This window comes from Pollachius pollachius (assembly GCF_949987615.1).
Source record: "Pollachius pollachius genome assembly, chromosome: 6".
Taxonomy (NCBI): Eukaryota; Metazoa; Chordata; class Actinopteri; order Gadiformes; family Gadidae; genus Pollachius; species Pollachius pollachius.
In genome coordinates, this window is record NC_136939.1 from 17,285,623 (window position 1) to 17,308,718 (window position 23,096).

The 23,096-nt window shown below is 44.4% G+C and overlaps 1 protein-coding gene and 1 long non-coding RNA gene across 2 annotated transcripts; one reads left to right on the forward strand and one right to left on the reverse strand.

Annotated features, from left to right (window-relative positions):
• Positions 1 to 167: 167 nt before the first annotated feature.
• LOC307076845 (sodium/hydrogen exchanger 6-like) lies at positions 168 to 21,182 on the reverse strand. The gene is made up of 16 exons (XM_079738026.1): positions 20,469 to 21,182; positions 19,481 to 19,680; positions 19,183 to 19,260; positions 18,343 to 18,419; positions 18,149 to 18,261; positions 17,091 to 17,196; positions 13,916 to 14,057; positions 13,337 to 13,442; positions 13,169 to 13,257; positions 12,762 to 12,875; positions 11,944 to 12,055; positions 11,026 to 11,179; positions 4,885 to 4,915; positions 3,804 to 3,889; positions 3,052 to 3,157; positions 168 to 2,637 (listed from the first exon to the last, which is right to left on the reverse strand). The coding sequence occupies exons 1-16, from the start codon at positions 20,737 to 20,739 to the stop codon at positions 2,356 to 2,358; spliced, it is 2,067 nt and encodes a 688-aa protein (XP_079594152.1). The 5' UTR covers positions 20,740 to 21,182; the 3' UTR covers positions 168 to 2,355.
• On the forward strand, positions 20,626 to 23,010 carry LOC307076846. Its single transcript, XR_013811914.1, has 3 exons — positions 20,626 to 20,713; positions 21,354 to 21,477; positions 22,400 to 23,010. It is a non-coding gene; the product is annotated as an uncharacterized lncRNA (long non-coding RNA).
• The last annotated feature ends 86 nt before the right edge of the window (positions 23,011 to 23,096 follow it).

Consider the following 23,096-nt stretch of genomic DNA (forward strand, 5'->3'; position numbering starts at 1 on the left):
GCCTACTGTTTAATTTGGTTTATTGTGGTCCTTTAGATCTGTCTCAAACATTCATGAACTTTATGTTTCAGCTTGTCTTGCACGGGAATTTATTTTCGAAATAAGAGTTAAGTGATAATGATTTCAACAATAGAGTGCAGTTCCACTTTTATTCACACGGTCACAAATTCAAACGTAACTCAGATGGATCTATTTTAATTTGCATGGCTAACTCAGGACAGATATTCAGATGTTGCAGATGTTGACACCAAAGTTCCAAACAGTCAAATGCATTCAAAGCAATATGCATACTTTTTTAATCTAACAACAGTGCTTATGTGACGATGGTCACGATCAGAGATTTAAGTTATAACCTCTTTCAAGTGATTGAGAAAAAATTCCACTTTCTTTCTCATCCATATGAACATTTCTCCCTGCATGCGACCTCTGAGGAACGAAGGTCGAGGGTTCACTGACCACAGAACACAAAGCTGAGGTGAAGGGACACGTAAATAATGGAGAGGCAAAAGAAGGCCTACAGGATCGAGTGCCGTTCAATTCCCCTTCTGGTCACTTTTTGTGGGCATGATATAGGACAGCCGATATCTGATATCAAATATTCCTCCTTTCCAATCGAGTAGGAACGAGAAAAAACTTTACGCAAAAATCTTTCAACCCTTTCAATACAATAAATTGATATTCACATTCAATAGCCTATTTGAAACAAAAAAAAAAAAATTAAAATAGGACCATATTTGGAAGCCACTGAATAAAATGCTAATAACCTGAGGGATATTAAACAGGATCCTTGGACAGTAGAACGTATTTTATGAGGCATGTTGAAGGGAACACCTTTAAGAAATGAGCTGAATCATTGAACATCTATGGAGGAACACGTGAATCTTTGTTATAAAGGGACAGCTTACTACACACGAGCCAACCAAATATGTACACGTCTAAATAGTCTCATTCTCTAAAGAGGCACTTTGAATCTAAACAGTCCGATCAGCCCTCAAAGTCGTCTTCCAAGATGATCTGTGTTGAAGTCACACTTTGCAAAGACTTGGCAGTTGCTTAGTCAGGGAAAAGAATAAACGATACCACAGGAAAAAAACATAAAAAATAACATTAATCCAAACAAATCAAACTCAACGTTTCTTGCAATTGATTTAGACAAGAATGCACTCATTAATTTCCGTAAGTCAGTGGAGATAGCATGAGCGGTTAGCCTACTCAGTACTGCTACAGGAGCCACACACCTCTGCAGATGTTTACCTTGAATCAGAGCCGTTGAGGGAGGCGTGATTCCCTCCCAACCTTTAGTTTGTTCTCTTTCAGGTTAAACAGAGAAGGCTTTCAAACTGTTTACAGTATGGATATTTGTGTGATTAACTCTAACCCTAACCCTATTACAAATGATCATTAGAAAGTGACACAGCAAAATAACACACAAACAAAAAAAAACTACAAATAATACATCCTTAAATAAATAAATAAATACAGAATTTCATTCATTTGCTTCAAGAAATGAATAAATAAATCAGAAGATTAGGAGTGAAAGTCAAACATAGTAGATGGTAGGAGTTCAAATTGTACCGTTGCATCATTAATTATGAAGTTAAATTTACTCATTAGTTGACTTCTTCTAAATATCATCTTCCCTTATTATGTCCTTACCAAAATCACAATCAATATGCATCCTAAACCCCATTCTCAGCCGCCCATTGGCTGAAAACAGGAGGATATTACTACAGCCAATAGCGTGAGAGATTGAACTTCAAAGTCCTCCTTGGAATGTGATCGAGTCCCCTTGTTAAGTGAATACAACATGCTCAGTGCTGTCATGTTGTTGACCTCCAAGCTGTTTATCGGGAGGTAAAGACCACGTTGACCCTCACATTGACAACAATGCCCATGAGTTTGAGCGCAAAAGAGACAAATCGACCAACCGAGCCCCCCTACCAAAACAAAAGATCAGCATTCATGTTGGTTTGAGGAAGCGTAAACACTCAAGATGCACATGAGAATAAAGTAATACCTTGTATTGGATGATATTCATGCCTTTGTTGCAATATTTAGTATATACTACCGACCCTGGGGGATAAATCCCTGACGTAGGTTATTTGGTAGATTCTTTGACTCCGGAGGTTATTTTAATGTTACATCTCAGCCCCACTGAACCGTTTGACATGCTAAATGCTCGTAGGGCTCGTTGCCATGGGAATAAGGACTAATCCTACCCAAAGTAAAGTCATCAGTTGTACCTTGAAGCAACACATACTGGAACCCCCCCAGCAGACCCAGCCCAGCGGGAGCACAGTGTAGCCCCCCCGCCCCAACGGTTCCTTACGGAGCGGTGGAGCCGGTCAGAACCGGTCAGAACCGGTGTCTGCGTGAGGGGGAGGTGGCCTGGCCCGGGTCCACCGGGTCCTCCAGGGGCAGGACCAGCCGGGTGCCCCGGATCACCAGCTCGTGTTCCCCCAGGGCCAGCTCCCGGTCTGGGTCCTCGGGCCCCCCGGGGCCCGCCCCGGCGCTGCTGCTGTCGGCACCATGGGCCCCGAAAGCGTCCGTCCTGACGGTGACGTCGGCGTACATGGAGCTTGTGTTGCCGTCGTTCAGGATGAGGTCGATGTCGTCGTCGCGGAGACGACCCTCGTTCTGATTGGAAGAAAAATAAGACTGTGAGAGAACAATTAAAGCGAGAAAGTAATGAGACTATGGGTTTCTTCAGTAATCAACATAACTTTATTGATAGCTCCAACTAACTTGCATTTAACATTCTACCACTGACCCACCTTCTATCCTTCTATCAAAAACGCTTCAAGTCCTCACTGATCACAACACTAGCCGGCAGGGCTGATCTTCCACCTCAGAACAAACACAGGGATGGGTTTTTTCCCACAAGTCTGGGCGAAGTCTGAATATCTTTGCGCTGATCCAATCATAGTCACAGATTGATTGATGGACACTCATTTAGAACAAAATAATAAAAGGGCTTATCAATGAGGACATTCCAGGTGTGTGTGTGTGTGTATGTGTGTGTGTGTGTGTGTGTGTGTGTGTGTGTCCTACCTCGTAGGCCTGGGGGCTGGTGAGGCAACGCGCCAGCGGGCCGCAGCAGGCGGGCATGGTGGCTGTCAGCGGGGGTCCGCTGTGGGTCAGAAGGGGCTTCACGTAGCTGGACGACTTTGAATCAAGGGCTTAACAACCGGAGGCCCCGTGCTCAGAGGCCGACCTCCAGCGGCCTACAGCCTGCTGAACAAAGGGAGCGGAGCTGGTCCTTCTGCTCTGGTAAATATTAGCAGAAGGGAGTGCCAGCCAAGAGGTCGTTCCCTTCTGCTGCCAGACTTAGGAGTCTTTGTTTCACCGCGGCCCAGATAAGATCTTTCTAGGGCCAGTCCAGCCAAACCGCCTGGTGGAAGGACCAACCCGTAACACACAGCAGCATGCTGTGCTCACATCTACCCACACAAACAAGCGTATTACCTGTTCCAAGCACAGCCGCTGAGATCAGGTCTGTGGGTATGTGATTGATTTAGTGATTTGGGTTATTCTAAACTTCCATATTCAAAATGTATATCCTGAGACAAGAATACAAGTTACAAAGTTGTTTTTGGTAAACAAGCTAGTTAGATATTGTAGTTCAACTAGAGGAACTTAGCTCTGCATTCCCTGAGAGAACCACTCCAGTGACTTGAACCAGGCCTTTATGACCGCTCTAGATTCTACAGTGCCCCCTAGTGTTCACAGCTGACCAGCTCTATTCCACACACACACACACACACACACACACACACACACACAGTCAGAACAGTGAAGGATACTTGTGGTCAAAGTTGTACCACATTCTGAAGGGCCAGGCACTCTCGTGCTTTGTGCTTCTACGCTGAGAGCCATCGGCCAGCACCACCTGGCGGGATGACCACAATACATTAGAACACACACACACACCTGGTGGGATGACCACAATACATTAGAACACACACACACCTGGTGGGATGACCACAATACATTAGAACACAAATCTGGTGGCATGAGGACAATACATTATAACACACATCTGATAGTATGAGGACAAAACATAACACATCTGGTGGTACGCTTACAACACACACACATCTGGTGATATGAGTATAAAACACATCTGGTGATTACAGTATAATATACACACATCATTATAAATAAATGCACACAGAAGGATTCATAGATGTATTTCAGGACTTATATCTACAAACACATTTTAAACCCAGATGCATCCCTGTGTGTCCAGAAGGCGTTTGCTGGGTTAAAATGTGCTTTCCGTCAGACGTGTCCAGTGATTTGTAACAAAGCTGAGCTCCTGTTCATTACTTTCTAAAGACCTCAACTGTGTTCAGAATTGAGGTCTTTGGACCTCAATTCCAGTAACAAAACACAAGACTGAAGTTTGTCTGCTGGAATATATATTCACAGCGCCGAGAATACTGCTTGTAGACAAATCTTGTTGTGGTTTAACTGGCACGGGTTTTGAACAAGCAACTATTCAGAACACTTAGGAAATCTTTGGAAAGTAATTGAAAGGGTGTTCCCTCCCATGAGCAGGAGCTACTGTAGCTCTGTGGTCTCAATGGAAGCGGCTAACGGGAACAGATGCTAACCCGGTGAACTCTCCATCTGGACGCACAATGAAAGACTTGGAATTAGCAACCCTTCTGAATCTGGGGAACACAGGCTAAGGCCAGTATACAGGCACCTTTTGTATCCCTTTGAGGACTACATTGCTGATCCACATAATATAATGGAAACTTTGTAGGGCCAGCTAGTTCCACATCGCACCCCACATATTCAACCTTCCCCAACACAAGTAGACGTGTGGTACATTATTTACACATTAAGAGGAAACAAAAGTGGGCCATAGTTACGTACAGAGCTGTCCTGGTCCGAGTCCACACCCACCCTGAGGAGAGAAACGCAAAGCAGGTATTAAACCACCTGCTCATCAGATGAATGTATTCTGAAAGAGGCCATAATGGAACCACACGTCCAACACCCACAGACCCAGGGATTACTCCCAGGGTCATGGACAGATCGTCAGCGGGCCAGGTCAGCCTTTTTAAAGCTAATGGTCTACCCTTTATACCCTTGGTTTGTAGATAACGCACTATTTACTGGAAACTGAACCTGAGGTAATAACTGCTGAAGCTCACGTCCATACACGGAACATGGACGTTACCGAATAAGTTCTCAAAAACCTCAAAATCATCTTCTTTTTGTTATTTCTCCTCACACAAGATCCCAGGGTTCGAGTTGGGGGGCGGGGGGGGGGGGGCAGTGGGAGCTGAGCTCCCATAGAGAGAGGTCTGGCTCCCATGAAAGCAGCAAACTCAAATATCTGTGGTGGTCTCTGAAAGGACAGCAGCATAATATTGTAATTACAAATAAAGCTATTTTCCCTTCCACATGCAGAGTAATATTGATGTTAAGTAAAGGGATAATAGAACGCCGGTCATTATCGGGAAAATAACCCCAGACAGGGCGAAACCGGACACAGACGCGAAACGGAGGTGTCTTGCTTCGACCTGAAGGGGCGTCAACAACTTTAAGAGACCCCCACAGAGATGGAATCATAACTCGAACCCTGCAAGATCCCAACACATTTATTTCAGGAGTCACACAACTGTTAGCCCGAAAATGCACCGCCAACCCCTAGACCTGCACTTCTTGTTCTGACCTCTAGAGGTCTCCCTTAGCCATGGTCAGCCCTGTAGCCTGAGCACTGAAGACCAGCCATACAGACCTGATTAGGTCATCTGGGTATGGAAGTTAGGACCAAATACAGGAAGTTCAGTGTCTTATCTCCTTTAGCTCTGGCCACGTGGGTTTGTTGACATTGTTGGGGGGAAGGCATTGTCAGACACATATCAGTATAATGAGCTACGATGTTTTTGGCCGTTTGCCTTTTGTATTTATATTCCTTCATCACTTTGAGATATTAACACACAGGGCCAGCACACAACAAACTATGCGTTGAACATCCCCTTTCTTCCAAATGAAAAACACAGAATGACGAACAAATGTTTTTAAACTATAACAAAATGTGTAATCACGTAAATGTATATTGATTTAACAAAAGTTAAGCTTGTTTCACAAAGCTTACTGCATTTAAATACTTTTTTGGGTTAAAGGTTGCATTAGCGATTCTAGGCCAAAACATAAATGGTCAAATTCATCTGATCTTTCCTTACGAATCCGCTAACTGCCCGCCCAAAAAGCAGGCAGTCAAAAAAACGCGTCTCTGTAGGCAGCCTATGCTCCGAGCTCGTACACAAAGACAAATGGTACTACCAACCAATCAAAACCAAAATAAATAGTATTCCAACCAATCACCGACAAGGGGGGGTGTTGTGGAGTTTTGCGCTGCGTTCATGATAGTTTTCTTCTTGGGGGATCTCACTTTAAGTACCAACAGAAGTGACGTCACCCAACATTGCTGATAAACCTTTAATCTCAGGTCACCTTAAATCACCTTTGCCTTGTTAGACTTAATCATTTCACCTCTCGGATATCTCCTGTATGGCAGCGGTGCACCCTTGCCATGTTCATTAACACAACTTTAACAAGAAACCAGATTCAACACAACCACCCTGTGTCTTTTATGTTTGCCATGCAGGGGATCTCCCCAATGTGTGTAGAGACGGCTGGTTTAACCTGTGCAAACTGATTACTCAATGAGCAACAGGTGTGAAGCCTCACCCAGCCCGAGTCCAATCAGACTCCAGCAGGTGAGGCTGCTTCAACCAGCCATCATCCACACACACTCCCACAGACCGCCTTTACCTGGAGAGGACAAAGCCTCTACTGTGGACAAAGCCTTGGTAGAAGAATTCGGGTTGTGGGCAAAGATGCGTCATTCCAGTGCGGCTTATGTTCCACTTCCACACTTCTTCTACACTACAAACTAATTCTTCATTTTCGTCCACTGCGGTGGTTGATCTCGGGTGACAGTATACACTGAATCTGTATTGGCCATCGGATACGCAAGGAGAGACCCTCCAAATTTAGGCTACGTTTACATGATGACGGTCTGAACATAAGACGCAAAAGTGGCGTCGCGTCTTCACTTTTTATTCCGCGTTTAGGCAAGCGTTTTCGGGTGGAAATCTGCGTGCATACGGTGACGCAAAATTGTGTGGATTTCGATTGGGTATGCATGTCAGGCGGCTAGGTGGTGCTGTGATACACCATCACACAACACAACCATGTCTGAGCGCATGTGTAGAATCTTCCTCCTTCTCTTATCTGCGCCGCGAAAACCAAAACAGAATTACAGATCCTTCTCTGTTCAGTAATACTATCCGTACATTTCGTGGAAAGACTCCTGTAAGTTTATTAGAGTTGCCACAGCAGCTTGACGGTCCGACGCATGGAAATAATACATGTTTGTTTATTTCCCTGTACTGGCGCTGTATGTGACGTAAACGCGTACGCGACGTGAGCAGATCTGAGCATCTTGGCAGTGTAGACGGAAACGCTACGGCGGAGCGTATTCAAGTTTTCCACTCTGGATGGTGGTTTCGGATTTTAGCGTTTTTAAGCCCCAAAAACGCCGTCAACGTCTAAACGAAAGGCACTTCCAACTAAATATTTTGTCGTTTTTACCCGCAAGCGTCCTCGTGTAAACGGGGCCTTAGACCCACCCAGTTCTAGGCTGGGTAATTAACTAGTTCACAGAGTCAGCACTAAAGATATGGCTAAAGAAACGCGAAACTAAGATATTACGGGTTCACCATTCATGTATCAATCAAAAGGTGGAAGAGAAGTACCACAAAGAAATAACAGGGCTGGAAAAACAGAGCGCCTGAGGAGAACAACAACCCAGGAGAACAAGGGAGCAAGGAAGCCAAGACCCAGGCCAAGCTCCTGGAAAAATGGGAAGTGAGGAACACCTGGAGGGATAAACTAATGACCCCAGGAGGAACCACCCTGGAAGTTCTGACAGGGGTAGTTCTAGGTCCGTCCTAGAATGAGCTAGAATCAACCCAACATTCTAGCCTCTCAGAAGCTAACAAGCAGGCCCTTGTGGGCAGCAGGGCCCTACATAGCCGAGTAGAGTTGTTGTTCTTAGCCCCAAACCACAAATTAGTTCATAATGGTTAAAGGAATGTAAACCCAAATCCCAACTCGACCTTACCCCCCAAATAAGGCACGTCTTCACAGACGGGATGAGGGGGGACATGATGGGACCGGGCTTAGTGTGCCTCTGTAATATACAAGCACGGAAAACTACTTGCGGCCTGGAGTGATAAATTCAGTTCAACAGACCGAGCCGAGTCCCGGGGTGGACTCACCCTTAACCGTTCCAGGTAGGAGATAAGGTTTAGGCCTCCCTGGGGGGAGAATAGACTGAAAGAGGACATGGTGAGGAAGAACTAGAAGCACTAAAGGCCCATTCACACCCTACGGTAAATACGGATAGGAACCCTTTCGTCCGGTCCCGGAGGTCGTTTCGTCCGTCAGCGGGTCCGTCGCCTCTGAGCTTACGAATCTGGAGTGCTCCGGGAGAAACGGAGCGATACCAACGGAAATCGAGGCGGCAGTATAGGGACAGAATTCCAACCATTCGCGAAAATAGAGAGAGTAGTATAATATCTGATATGTACATATTGTATTTAACGTTTTATACTTATATTATACTATATACCTGACCTTTTTTTTATTGTTCACCTGCTTTTGCAATGAGTTGTAACTGGTCATTTAAAAATGGCGCAACATTTTGAGGGGAGAATCTGCGGGTAGGTGAGGGGTGTCACATGCCTAAACTTTTTGTACCTTTTTTTTGCCGATTTCGGATGGCACAAAGCAAAACCATCTCCTCTACAGATGCCATGTTTGATGCCGGTAATTTGCCGGTAATTTGTGACACAACAGTCACTGCCCTCTGTAGGATGTATTGCTTAACATCCATAACAACGCTGAAACCGGACGGCGGTATGAAGGGTAGTTCCGGAGACAACGTTTTGTATGGATGGACGAGATTCGTCCGGATCCGGAGGTATGAATCGGCCTTAAGATTGGGATCAGAGTGGTTTTCATGTCCCAGATGCGCAGGGAAGATGGCCGTGCCTGAGGGGGTGCCATACACCTACCTATATCCTTTATGCCTTAAGTATTAAGATAAGTAAACTACTGACTGTTTGCTTCTTAAGAATCCTCTTCTCAATGTAAAACCAGCTAAGACCAACAGAAAATAATAGATAAGATGGGACCTAGCCCGGCTACTTATCTTGGGAGTAGAACCCCTTGGTCTTATAACAGGGACCCTCACAATGTTCATTTGTGCTTGATGGTCTTCTCCTGAGGAAAGGAGGGCAGCTGAATAAATGTCAGTTTACACAACCTCAGTGCAGACCCCAGCGGACTCTGAGCTTACTCTAGACACACCTGTGAACTGTGTGGCAGGCCAATAGGAGAGGCCGCTGAGAGGGAACACATTTTAGAATCCATGAGCAAAGTCCTGGTAGAATTATAAAAAGTGTAAACTTGGCGCTAGGTGGGTGAAGACCCGATCCCTCCAGTGGAGGCCGGGCTGAGTAGGACCCGCTCTCTCTCATCAGGGCCCAAGCGCCTCAGAGGTAGTGTACAGCTTACTGTGTGTCCCACATGACTGGACTCTACTAGGGACGGGCAAAACCATTCTTTTCCGGGAATCAGTTCTTTCAGTTCCGTTCACTATCACGATTCGTTCGTTTGATTTGTTCATTTGATATGTTCGTTTGATTCGTTCGTTAAGTCAGATGGTCTGTTACGTCATTTGGCAGGGAATCAGAAATTATGGAATAAATGTTAATCAACATGCATGTAGCCTAATGTTCTGGCGAAATTACCCAGGGTAAGTGTAAATATTAAGCATATATATAAAGCACATACGTGCCTTTTTATAATAAATATCCTTCATACATAATGGGGTGCAGAATTAAATGGCGTCTTCCAAGTTTCGCTAATAAGCAGTGAAGCCCGTAAGCAAGCAGCAGCAGCACCATTGTGCGAATTCCCTACTAGACCAAACGAGAACGTTATGGTAGGTAAAAACAATACTTTTCATCACAAGCAATTGTGATGTAGAACAAAATAAAAAGAAAACATAAAGTGCTTGCATGATATTGAAGCCTACAGCGATCGTTAGTTAACTTGTGTGGTGGTGCCTTTTACCATTTCGTATCATTTGTTTACCCATGGGCCATGGCAACGCGATTGCTACTTGCTGTAGTACTCTCATTGGCTGAATCGTTGAGAACGTTTTAGACTCAATCAATATAAGGTTGTGGGGAAACGAAGCTCTGTTCGTTATTTATGTGACCATACTTTTGTTATATGTTTAAAAGAAAAAGAAAAAAAAGAATCAGTTCTCTTTTTTTGGGAATCAGTTCTCGTCGTTCACCTTCTGGATTTGTTATTTCTGAATCTTTCGACCGACCCATCACTAGACTCTACCTGTGCTGGTAGCTGACGGGGGGAGGGGGGTTTAACCTATTTATGTTTCTTTTTTTAGCTAGAAGCATATTGGATATTCAACAGATATCAATGCTCTGGGTTACAGCAATGTGAAGCGGGAGTCCCGTGTGTAGCAGTGTTTATCTGCTCAGGAGATCTGGCAGCAGCGCTTCTCTCTATAGAGCCAATCTCTCTACGCATTACAATGTACCCTTCCCCGTTTAAAAACTATTCATTACCCTGGGTTTTAACATTGGTTGAACAATTGGACTAATGCAAGGACACAACTCAACAAAATCCATAACATGGGTCTCGTCTTTTTCTTTTACGAATGCGGACATGTTACAAATCATACCTTTTAGAATGGATTGCTCTACCTCCTCCAATATATTTCTTGAAGTAGAATAATTAAAAACGTATTGACAAATCATTGTTTCCTGGTTCTGTTTGGTTTGAAGGTCCTGGTGAGATGATAGCGAAGCCTTTAACAAGAAAACCTTGTCTTTCATCCAGTGCATCTACCTCTCCCTCCATCTCCCATCAAACACACACACACACACTCACACACACACTCACGGTATGCTCATGAAGGACAGCATGGGGGTGGTCCCGCCCCCACAGATCCACACGGTGAAGAAGACGATGAGCAGCGTGGTGGAGAACATCATCTGGCGCGCGTAGGTCGCCGTGTCCCGGATGGAGAGGGCAAAGGTCATGGCCCCGCGCAGACCTGGGAGTTAGGAGAGAATGGGAGGAACCGACGGCGCTGCGCATTACATCCACGCAGACCAATAGGAAAGCCCAGCCGTGGCTCCTGTTCGTCACGGGCCTGCACTGTAGTACTACAGTACTGCAATAGGAGTCAACAAGAGGGTTTGGTTCATATAGTGATGATCATATCAGCCCTTGAGAGAGGGTGATGATTATGATTACTGCTACTTAACAGGCAGGGTAGGGCAGGGCCATATGTATACCATGAGGTTGGAAACCTTGGGAACAGTGAATTGGCAATTTCGTCATGTGCTGTCCATATGGTACATCTTGGTCACTGCGATGTGTGGTCAGTTTAAAGACCTCAGGAGTTTCCTACCATCTGTGTCCCTCCAGCCCTAATACACATGTACATTACATCATCCCTCGCTGTCTCAAGTCCTACTTGAAACTGGTCGTATTTAAGTAGATAGAGAGCGGCAGCCATAGTCATTATAGTACCAACCCCAAACATTTACAGACGCTGACAATACATCCACATGGTATTGTTGACCAGGCAGCCAGCGTTGTATCGGGGGATGTCTGGGAAAAGTTTGACCATTTCCATTGAGCAACAGCCAAACACTACAGTGATAGAAGCCCGATGTGGGGCTGTGAGGCAGACCCTGATCACCTGAAAGCGCTCCAGTGGGTTTGTAACACAGAAGCAGATCTTACATCGATACTGCATTTACTAGACAGAAATCAAGGCTCTTCATTAAGTAGCGGCTGTGTTCACAATACCTGCGAACATCATGACGTGCTGGAAGTTGGAGCGGATCTTGTGCTTGCGACCCAGGTTGATGAGGAAGGACAGAGGGTAGATGTTCGCTGCCCTGCCCAGGAACACAGCCACCTACACAATGGTCGAGTGAGGTCAAGGGGCATAGCCACACAACATATACTGAACCAAGCAAGATTCCCTGCACTGTCTGGATTATCAGTTTCAGAACAGCTGATTTAAATCTTAATGAGTTCACCCCATCTCTGAACCTAAAAGATGTTTGTTCATAACAGGCTTCCACCATCTATTGCAGCCTGTGTGTGTGTGATGGATCGGGTTATTTCCCAGCCGTCATTGCTGTCGCTGATCTTACTGGTTGAAGTCTAGTCTCAGCCTGTTCGGCTGGTTTACACTCATGGACAGCCTTGCTCTGCGCGACTACTTGAAGAAATGTACCATCACCAGCTTTCAAGGACTTGATAAAAATAACAAATAATAATAGTGGGCCTATATTCAACCATTTCCGGTGGTTCTCTGCTGCGAGCGGCTGAGTGTGTCAGAAGATGTGCTCTTCGTATCCACCGCAGGTCACAAAGAGGGACATATTGTCATCCTTCAGTTATGTCATCGCTCAAGTGTCAAATAAAGACCTGTTTGAAATACCTATTGTAGGCCTTGGGGAAATGTAGACCCTTTATGACCATTTTATGAGTTTAAAGTAAAGAAGTCAGCCTCTGACTTCCACTAAGTATTAATGTTATCTAAATTACCTATGAATGGACCTTGTTATAAAGAGTTTTAGTCTTCAGACACGCTTGTGTGCGCATGTAAAAGATACGAATGCTCCGATGATGAAGAGGGGGTTGAAGACGTGGGACTGGAAGGAGAACAGCGTCAGGCCCATGTAGGAGAAGATGAAGTTCTCCGCCAAGAAGTTCAGCAGCTCAAAGAGCTGGGAGAAGAAAGTAAAGCGCCATCAAAATGTCAAACTGTAGAGATACAGCCAGTGTTTATCACAACAATAAAAATTATACCATTACAATAAGTTAATGGTTAGATAATATTAATGGTATTCTGGAGGCGCGTGGAGCTTTGACCATAATATTAGTTACTTCTACTTTTTGGCGAGTTTCGAGAATTTTTATTGTGTTAACGTGTTTAAAATGTGTATGAACCGCTGTTATTGAAGCAAACATGGGTCCGACATTGACCATGTCAGCATGCATATCCACATGTGTGTGTTACCTGCTTGGTTCTCTCCTGGGACTCGGGTGAGAGGTTATTATAGGTGTAATGAGCCTGAGTTATTCCACAGAACAGAACGGCCACCACACCTGAGGGGGAAGAGAAGGGGCATGAAACACACTGTGTGTGTGTGTGTGTGTGTGTGTGTGTGTGTGTGTGAACACGTACCAGTGAACCCGCAGGCTTCAGCCAATAGGAAGGTACTCCAGGACATGAGAAAAAATAGAGCTGTCTCTAAAAGCGGGAAGTCCCTCAGTTTGGTGAATTTGGTCACGTAACAGAAAAACAGGAAGTCAAGGCAGCAGCACAGGAAGTGTAGAGACAACCTGTCAATCTGTATCCCCTTGCTACCCACTTGAAACAGATACAAATTAATAAATAAAAAGACCAAACTGACCACTTAAGGATAGTCACTGATAAACAACTGGCCGACTGGACACTCACAGATTGTAACATCAATAGTGAGCGTCTAATCAACTCCTCCGTGCCGGCTGGAAGCTCATAGATTGTGACATCACTAGTGACTGCCCAATCAACTCCTCCCAGCCGGATGGACACTCACAGATTGTGACATCACTCGTGAGTTTCCAATCAACTCCTGCCATTGGATTGGACCCTTCCAGATTAGGACAGATTGGTTGATGTTAAACCAAATCCCAGCCCTCTACAGACAAAGGAGGGACAGTGGAGGAAGGTACCATCAGTACGGCCCCTGTAATAACACTGGTGTTTCATGATCAAGGATATGAAGGCAGTCATGACGCCGGTGGCCACCCCCAGCAGGAAGGAGCCGCTGAACACGGCCAGGAACACGCCAAAGGACTTCAGCATGGCCAGCGCCTCGAAGCTGTGGCTGTTGTCCCCGGCGGGCTGGTAGGCCACGATGGAACTGCAGGCGGGAAGGCGGAGGAGAGGGAGGAGAAACAAGAGACACAAACGGAACAGAGAAAGCAAACAAAAACGTGTACAAACACATAGACAGACACACACACACACACACACACAAACAGACGGAAAAGGCAGTGAGAAAGGGTGGAGGAGGCGGGCTGGCGACCTGAATGGAAACGCTACAAACAAGAAAATGCAGTATTTTGTGTCCTTCAGAACAAATGTCTAGAACAACTACCAAACCTCCATCCCCGGGTGAGGTTCATGCAGCCTGACCCGGAGGAAGGGGCAGCAGGGGGCTATGTGAGTCTGGAGTCGTCTGTCCTTTTGCATGACGATGGGACAAGAGGGGGAGAGGGGGGGCATGCCAGTGGACGAGGCTGTGTTCACGCCTCCGCGTCGCTGGCTCTCTGGAGGGAATGTGTGGCTGAATGCCGCTCTGGGGCATTCTTCACATCACATCCTCTTTTTGTGGAAACAGACCAAAGTCTGAGAACGCCTATCAGTACAATTGTCTCTCACACACACTACATCTTTTGGCAAGGATTACAAAGCCCCATTCTGGATCCCCCCCAACCCACACACACATGCACACACACACGCACACTAACACACTTACAAAGACCAGCATTTTGGTACCGAGTTTGAGTTTGATATAAAACTGCATGTGGTTTGAACACACCTCCTGTGTTTCTAAAATGCAGCAGTTTGTTTTCCTCCAGCGAGCAGCGGGGCAGGCGTGAACACATAGCCTTTGGATCTCACACAGAGGGCGGGGCGAGGATTTGACAGGAACACTGGGCAACAGAAGAACTAGATTAGCTACCAGGAGGACCAACCCAACCAGCCGCTTCTAATGGAGTTGGCTCAATAAGGACACGCCCTGAACACAGATCTAAACCTGAAGCCGGATCACTGCTGGCTGTTAGTCAGTCACTATGCTCCGTTCAATTATCACTAAATGCTTCAAGCCTCAAGCTCAAATACAAGTTATTTTACGAACTTATATCCAAATGATGGTTGGTCTATATGGCTACTTACAGTTTTCTGCTAAGCGAATTTTAATATTTCAGATGAATGTCTAGGTGACAATATAAAAGATGTCATTCAGTTCTGTGAATGACTGAGGATCTCATTTAGTGCATGTTTGGTACCTTGTTGAGCTCCTGCAAGCCGTTCCTGTTTTACATGAGACTGCAGGGAAGGGAAGAAGTAGCATCAAAAGCATTTGAAAACCCACTTGCAGCGCAAATATTCAAAGATCTGAATATTTGGGCCGCGCCCGGACTCAAAACAACCCATCGTCCTCCACGGCCTGAGGCGAGGGCTTCAGGGACAGAGCTGGTCTCAAGTAGGGGAGGATGCGAGGGGCTAAATGCTCCATTCAAACCAAAGCCTGCATGCTAAAGTCAAACATGGGCTCTACGGCTGCATTCTAAGATCACAGTAAAACAAATCAAAGGGGACTACGGATACTAATGGGGTTGGAAAACCAAAGCACTGCAACCCTCGGCCTAAGTGGAACCCTGCTAATCCCTTGCCCTCCACCCGACCGACCCAGGCACGGTGGTTTGGTTCCCTCCCAGCCAGGGGTCCTCTGTCTGGGGCCAGGCCGTGGCGTTGGCCCCCTGGAAGGGGGAGGGCCGCAGGGCGGCGGTGCGCGCGGCGCCGTGCCGGGCCTGCTTGTCGAAGCGCAGGAGAACGCTGCATGCACACATACGTACGTACATACGTACGGTCGTTGATGACACACAAGACACGATGGTTGTAGCATGGCAGGAAGTGAAATGAAACCACACTGGGGTTAGTGCGGTGAACACTGTTTCTGTTGTAGAAAGTGTGTACTACCCTGTCTCCAACAGGATATTGTTGCAGACAGGGTTTCTAAGCGTCTGTAATTTTCAAACAGAGCCCATTAAGGCTATCATTACTCGTCCTTACTTCACAATCCTACACTCATCAGTCTGGTTGTTTGACCTCTGGACTTTGAGCCCTGAAAACACGCAGCTTCAGTCTGTCATTTTGACTGTAAAAAGCAACAACACACAACCGGTGTAGAAGGGCAATAATTGATTCAGAGAATTGAAAAAGCTGGAAACAAGCCCCATTGGTGCATGGGTGGTGCAGGCAGTTCTGGTGCAGACTGAACAAAGAAGCAACGGGGCGTGTCTTTTAGCGACTATATTCTCTCCACTTTAACAGCGTGGATTCTGTGCTGTATTATCCACTCAAGCACACCGGCTGATCAGTGATCGATCTGTTAGTGAATTGTAAAGCATACAGCTTCCTGCAGCTGTGTGTGCCGTCATTCTAACACATGTGTATTGATCTAGTGTAATACTTGAAGTCGTGTGAAGTTCCTCAGTAGGTGCTTAACAGAGGAAGGAGTGCATCACAACACTGTGGCAGAAAGTATGATGTGATGTGCTGATGATTAAAATGTGCTTTGCCTTTGAATATGAATGTATTTTATGTTTTTCTTAATAAGTAAATCATTACACCCATAGTAGAATTTATGATTACCTTTTAACACCAGGGCCCTGTTTAAAGAAGCTGGATTTTCAGGTCATCAGGACCTTTTAGAGAAGATTCCCTTTGTAAACCTTCTGGGGTCCTTTTTACACCAACTCTGGCTTTTGTGTTTCTTCACTATTTAGATATTTTATACCCGTGAAAGCAAACAGATATTACGGACAAAAAACATATTGTCCTTTCCTTAAATAGTTGTGTATTACTGGTAGCTAGAGAACCGAAAATACTTGACGACGAAGGACATTTAGTTCTTGATTATGATATTTTTGTGCCATCGAGCCAGAAAACACAGAAGCTATCCTAACCTGCTACTTGAAATGGGCCCCAGGAAAGAGGAACACTTTTTATATTCACAATATTATTATCATCCACAATCCATGTTGAACCGTGCATAATATATTTAATGTTATTGATTTAATAATAAAAGTAATATTACCATGTATAAACTGTATATATGATGATGTGATGTGAGTGTTGGGGAGAGAGAAAGTCCCTTGCTTACGAGGAGAGGACGATGGCCACAGCATCGTTGAGGACGCTCTCTCCAAACAGTAGAGCGTACAAGTCCACGTCCACCTTCAGCTCGTTGAAGATAGCCAGCACCGTCACTGCAAGGGGAAGAGGGGCCAGACCCAGAGCAGTTAACGGGGAGGCTCATTATGGAATCACACTGAGGCCGCATTATGGAATCACACTGAGGCCGCATTATGGAATCACACTGAGGCCGCATTATGGAATCACACTGAGGCCGCATTATGGAATCACACTGAGGCCGCATTATGGAATCACAATGATGCTGCATTATGAAATCACACTGAGGCTGAATCAGGAAACCACACTGAGGCCGCATTATGAAATCACACTGGGGCTGAATCAGGAAATCACACTGAGGCTGAATCAGGATACCAGAATGAGGCTGCCTTATGGAATCACACTTAAGCTGTGAACACGTGATAAGCTGTCAGCCACAGCTTTGACAATGTTCTCCAATGACGTTAAGCGTTGAAGACCAACCTAGCGCAGGCGCCACCCTGACCACAGCAGACTTCTCACCCAGACTTTCCGCTATGCTCAAAGTTCAAACTATTGTACCTTTGACACCAGTTTACGGTGCATCCAAGGTGAGGTGCATCCATCAGAATATAGCTGTGATGGATGTTCTATACCAATTCTTCATTTCTCTGAAGCCCCGTCCTCCAGCTGGCTGTACTCCTAATAGCCAGCCTCATCATGTGCTGACCGCCTCAGGTTGCATCAAGAAGAATCACACTAAGAGGGCATTCTCAAATCACACTATGACCGCATTTTCTCAAATCCCTTTGATGCTGCATTAAGGAATCCTACTGACTGCTTTCATAAATCAAACTGCTGTCTTGTGAACATGGTTTGTTGTTTTCAGCAGAAGCATGGCAAGTCCCCCGACCTGACGACTTATGTGGACGTGAGGAGAGAATAACCCCTAATGCCCCCCCGGAAAGGACATGGGGAGAGCATGAATAATCTACCGTTTGTCCTTCTGACTGCACGTCTGTCTGTCCCTCTGCGGGTCTGGACACCTACCTGGGTCGGTTGCTGAGACGATGGCCCCAAAAAGAAGACAGTCAGTGAAGAAGAAACCTCCTTTTAGCTGTCCCACAGCCTTCATGAAAGTCACAACACCATACATGATCGACCTAGAAGGCAATGGACGACAGATGAATTAGCCACACGGGACATATTGAATCGATACACACACAAACACACACAAAACCTACCCTATAACTAGGCAGGATATGACGGTTCCCACGAAGGCGTAGGTCAGGATGGAGCCAATGTTCCTGAAGAAGTGTCTCTGTGAGCCAGACAAAAATATTTGAGCAATTGTTATCATTATGTTTGTTGACCTATGAATGCATTACTGCTACTTTATAGACAAACAGTATACAGTACAATGTTAATAAATACATAAATAAATAATTAATAACTGTATTCTATTGTGTTCTGTATATAAATTGGATACACCCAACTCAAAAGGTGTCATCAAATAAGTATGTATTTAGGTTTGTTAGGTATTATCCACATAATCATATGTATCAATCACATAGATGGACAGGAATAATCGTTAGAGGGCCCCTATTTTACTACCAGATCTCATGTTCATGAGCTATTACCAGCTGGTTGAGTCTCTAACCAGCTGGAAGGAGTTGATTGGTGGACTGTAGGTTGTATTTATCTATCCATGTTACGGCTAAAGACGTATGTTATGACGTATTAGCATTTTATCTTTGTAAGTTTTATAATTTTGTTTTGGTGGAGAGTGAAAGCTATCTTTTTAGGAGTATCAGTGTGAACTGACAGACACCGGTTCCAGCGTGGATTGGTGGACCTTCAGTGACGGGACTAGAACAAGTCTCTTATATTTATGTTGTGTCCTGCTACACCTGGATTGGGACGAAAGAGTCCAACATACATCTGAGTGGGTCGATTTGGCATGGCTTTTCATACCTTATTAAGCTCACACCTGGTGCTGAAATAGGGGCCCTCAATATTACTTTTTTACTAATTGGTGATAGAAACTAGTGCATAATTGCCTGCAGTGTATTGGTTCAGCTTACCCTTTTCAAACTGTAACCAGCATGAAAGATGATTGGAGGTAGCAAAATGTTGAAAAACACTTCTGGGTCAAAGGTTACCTAAGGAAACAAAGTAAATGTTAGATCAAAAGTGATCTCAAATGTCCATTTATTTGTATTGTAAATATAGGATTGCGAATGTATTTGTTACACCAATAGTTATAGTTATAATCATCACTCATGCATTTCTAATTCTGGGTTTGCAGTAATGGGGCGGACGTGTATCCATTCTATCTTTCTAATCATTCAACGCCGCTGGTTTCTTTGTCCGTTTGCTTGCCTTCCTCAACATCTCGTCATCTTGTACTTGATGGCCGTTTCCACGGCTGACCTCTCCTTTCAGAATATACTCAAAGAATCTCCCGTTGACGTTGACCAGCAGAGTGGCGGTACTGGCGTTGACAGCACAGCTCGGGATCACATTGTTCATGTTCTGGGGCACATGGACCCCAAACCGAAGGATCACACCCACCAACAGACCTAACGTTTGAATGGGAGGGGAAACAACAGGGTTGGTCATTTGTCCTGTATCTTTTTTATAAACCCTCTTACATCAGCAATGCATGGATACAGAGATATCTCAATGGAATGGAATAGTCACAGTCAGGGGCGTAGGAATGAGTTTAACATTGGGGGGGACACATATCGGAAACCTGACAGATCCGTTAATGGTTTGTACAGAAATATGTCATAAATGAACTACACTGAAAAAATTCACAAACATATTTTATTCTACTAAAAAGATACATTTATAAATGTAAAGGAAAACACATTTTGAATGGCACTAATGAACTGATAAATATCAAATCAATTCTTTAATTGCACGCTCAATCATCCAGTTTTTGTAGAATAAGAAGCAGTGACAAGACGCTGTGTTGCGCTTTCAAAATAAAATAAAATATTTTTCTCCCCCGGTATAATTTTTAGGTGGGACAAATGCGCCTGTCTCCAATATTGGAGGGGACACGTCCCCTCTGTCCCCCCCGGTTCCTACGCCCTTGGAGAAGACTTGTGGCCTGGTTGGGTACACAATAGATAATTTGTCACATGTGTATACTACAAAATGCTGGTCACCATTCAGGGTTATAGTTTATACTGTCAGTTTGATGTCGCCTGTTAATGCAAGCAAATCATTACTGAATGCTTAAAGGAAAACCTGGAATATCCAAATCCATGAGATTGTCTCATGCTATGCTTACCTTTCACTTAAACAAGTAATAACGTTACTAACTAACTGATACATTTGTCGGGAGTTACCACAGCCTTACCATAAATCATTGCAAGTCCTGTTTCGTGGATAAACCTAAACCGGCGGTGTTTGAAGAGCCAGATGGTGAGAATAGTGAGTGTGAGGAGCATGATGAATATCAGGAGGTTGGCACTGTCCTGTCGGTGGCTCTCCTCAGCCATCCTTTCAGTAGCAGTGTTGTCCATCGCGGTGCCCTGGCCCCCAACTAGCAGGACGGGCAGGAGACAAGGCACGAACAGGGCCGCCTTCGAAAGCCTAACGCCGGTAAGGTACTGGGATATGAATTTCATTATGGCTATCAACTGATGGTAACGTTAAGTGGTTATTTAATAACAACATAGATAGAAACCGTACGACTATTGGTAAGATTGCATTGGACAACTGGACGGAGCTCCTTCCGTAGCGCCCATCAAAACATTGGCACTTCCTTTTTTTCAAAATAAAAGAAGAAACATATGGCGTGTTTAGAAATAACCATTCTAGTAAATAAGTGAAGGATTCATGTGCATGCACTTTTTTGACAATAAAAAAATAGGAAATAATAATAATATATATAATGATTAACCATTAAGTAATGGGCTCCGTACGAGAAATTCCTGTTGAAAATACTATCACTAGAGTGGCGAAGTCACGGCCTTTCCGGTAGACCCCATGGGACCTATGAGATCGAAAAATATGAATTGGTTTCAATGGAAGAAAGTAATTATTTTTCTTCTTTCTCATTGTGTTTTCTCTACAGCCTTCAACTGAACAATTGCACAATGAACGGACAAACTCTTGACATGAAAAATTAGCATTTAAATCCACAAACAACATATGTGTAATCCGGGGCATATAAAGACTGGGATAAGAAGATAATTACTTTCTCTCCATTGAAACCCATTCATATCTTTCGATCTCATAGGTCCCATGGGCTCTACCGGAAAAGGCGTGACTTCGCCACTCTATAGGAGTAGGGTCCAGCTGCAGCCCCGGAGAACAACACCCTGGCGTGACAACAACAACCCAGGCGCGACGGAAGTACTCTGGTGTGACGGAAGTGATTTATTTTTTAAACCTTTTTTACACACCGCTGGCGTGAGGCCAGGGTGTTGTTCTCCAGTGCTGCAGCTGGATACTATTGGCGTATAGGGCTTGTACATGGTGACGTCACATCAGAATGACCGCCTCCATTTTTGGAAGCAGAAGAGCATTGGATGATAGTTGATATGTTAGTTTAGTAGTAACAGATTTTTATTCATTGTTCACAAATCTTTCGTGTAATTATTTGTCATTATGGGGAGAAAACAGCAAGAGCGTTTCTCATGCAAGATGTAGCAAAACAAAGTTTCCATTAACGTAGGATAAGGTATATTAAAGTTTATTTAGGATATATAGTAATACAACTCTTGTGAGTATCACCCAAAAATATACCATAATGCATTCTGATGTACAATCCCTACTACTGTCTATAAAACTACTATCTATAATACTTTATTATAAAACTGTGGTTCCGCTGTGAATCCTCGATTTCAGCAGCTTCAAGTTCCTCAGTAATCAGGACCTCACCGGGAACCAACCGAACGTCCGTAGAAAATGGTATTTCTATTTCATCTCAGGGGGTGAAGAAGTTCGGCATTCTGATAGGATGCATCACCGCCTGGCATGGGAACTGTACTGCCCTCAACCGCAAAACACTGCAGAGGATAACATGAGACGTTGGATAAATCAGATAAGGTGTTGGTGAAGTGTACTGTCTAGTCGAGACATGTAGTGGACAGTTTCACACAAACCCGAATGTAACTTCACAGTTTTATGACAAACTGAATTTCATGACTTCACAATTCAAACGGGATCAAAATATATAAACGTTTCTGACTTGAGGAACTCTATTAATTGCCTGAAAAAATAGGATTTGCTTTGAAATTATCACATATTATGTTGCTTTGTGTTTATTTTGTCAAATCGTAGGTAGTCCTAACCTTGCATCGCCAGCAACTGCCAAGTCTGGAACCTCTCCGTTCATTTTGGATTTCCAAGGGGCGTCACCAACTTGCAAAGATCAAAATGCCTCTGGACGCAATTGAATAGGCCTACAACCAATTAGAGCAACTAAGCGGTTGAGGCAGCACTGAACTACATATAAATTACATATTTCTTCTCAACAAAAGCTTTAAGTGCAGTTGTTTGTTCTTCTTTTACTTAAATGATACCGTCCAGTTAGTTTAAAACTGTCTCAATAGCAGAATCAACAGACCGTTCCCCATTTTTGTTGATGTTGGAATTGCCTCGATGGCCTTCCTTTGCATTATCATCTTATATCCCGCCTCATCTTAGATAAACAGTTGTGATTGCTCGGTCTATTTCTTACCTGGCAGAAATATTTTGCATCTGAGGGTAGTCAGACCTTATCTGCAAGCAAATTAAACAGACTAATGGTTCCCAGACTAATGTTGTCCAACTGTTTTCTGTTGTGTTTTCTAAAACCATAAAGGCAGTGTCGTGGCTTAGAATAAAATCTTCAGATTTTTGGAGTTCTCCTTGAGCGAGATTTGGTTTGACACATTAACAAACAGACAGTGATCAAGCAAAAGGTAAATAAATATGTTTTATTTCTCTGTAGAGATCTTTTTCATAATGATCTAATGTAACCTGAGTCAGTGGCAAG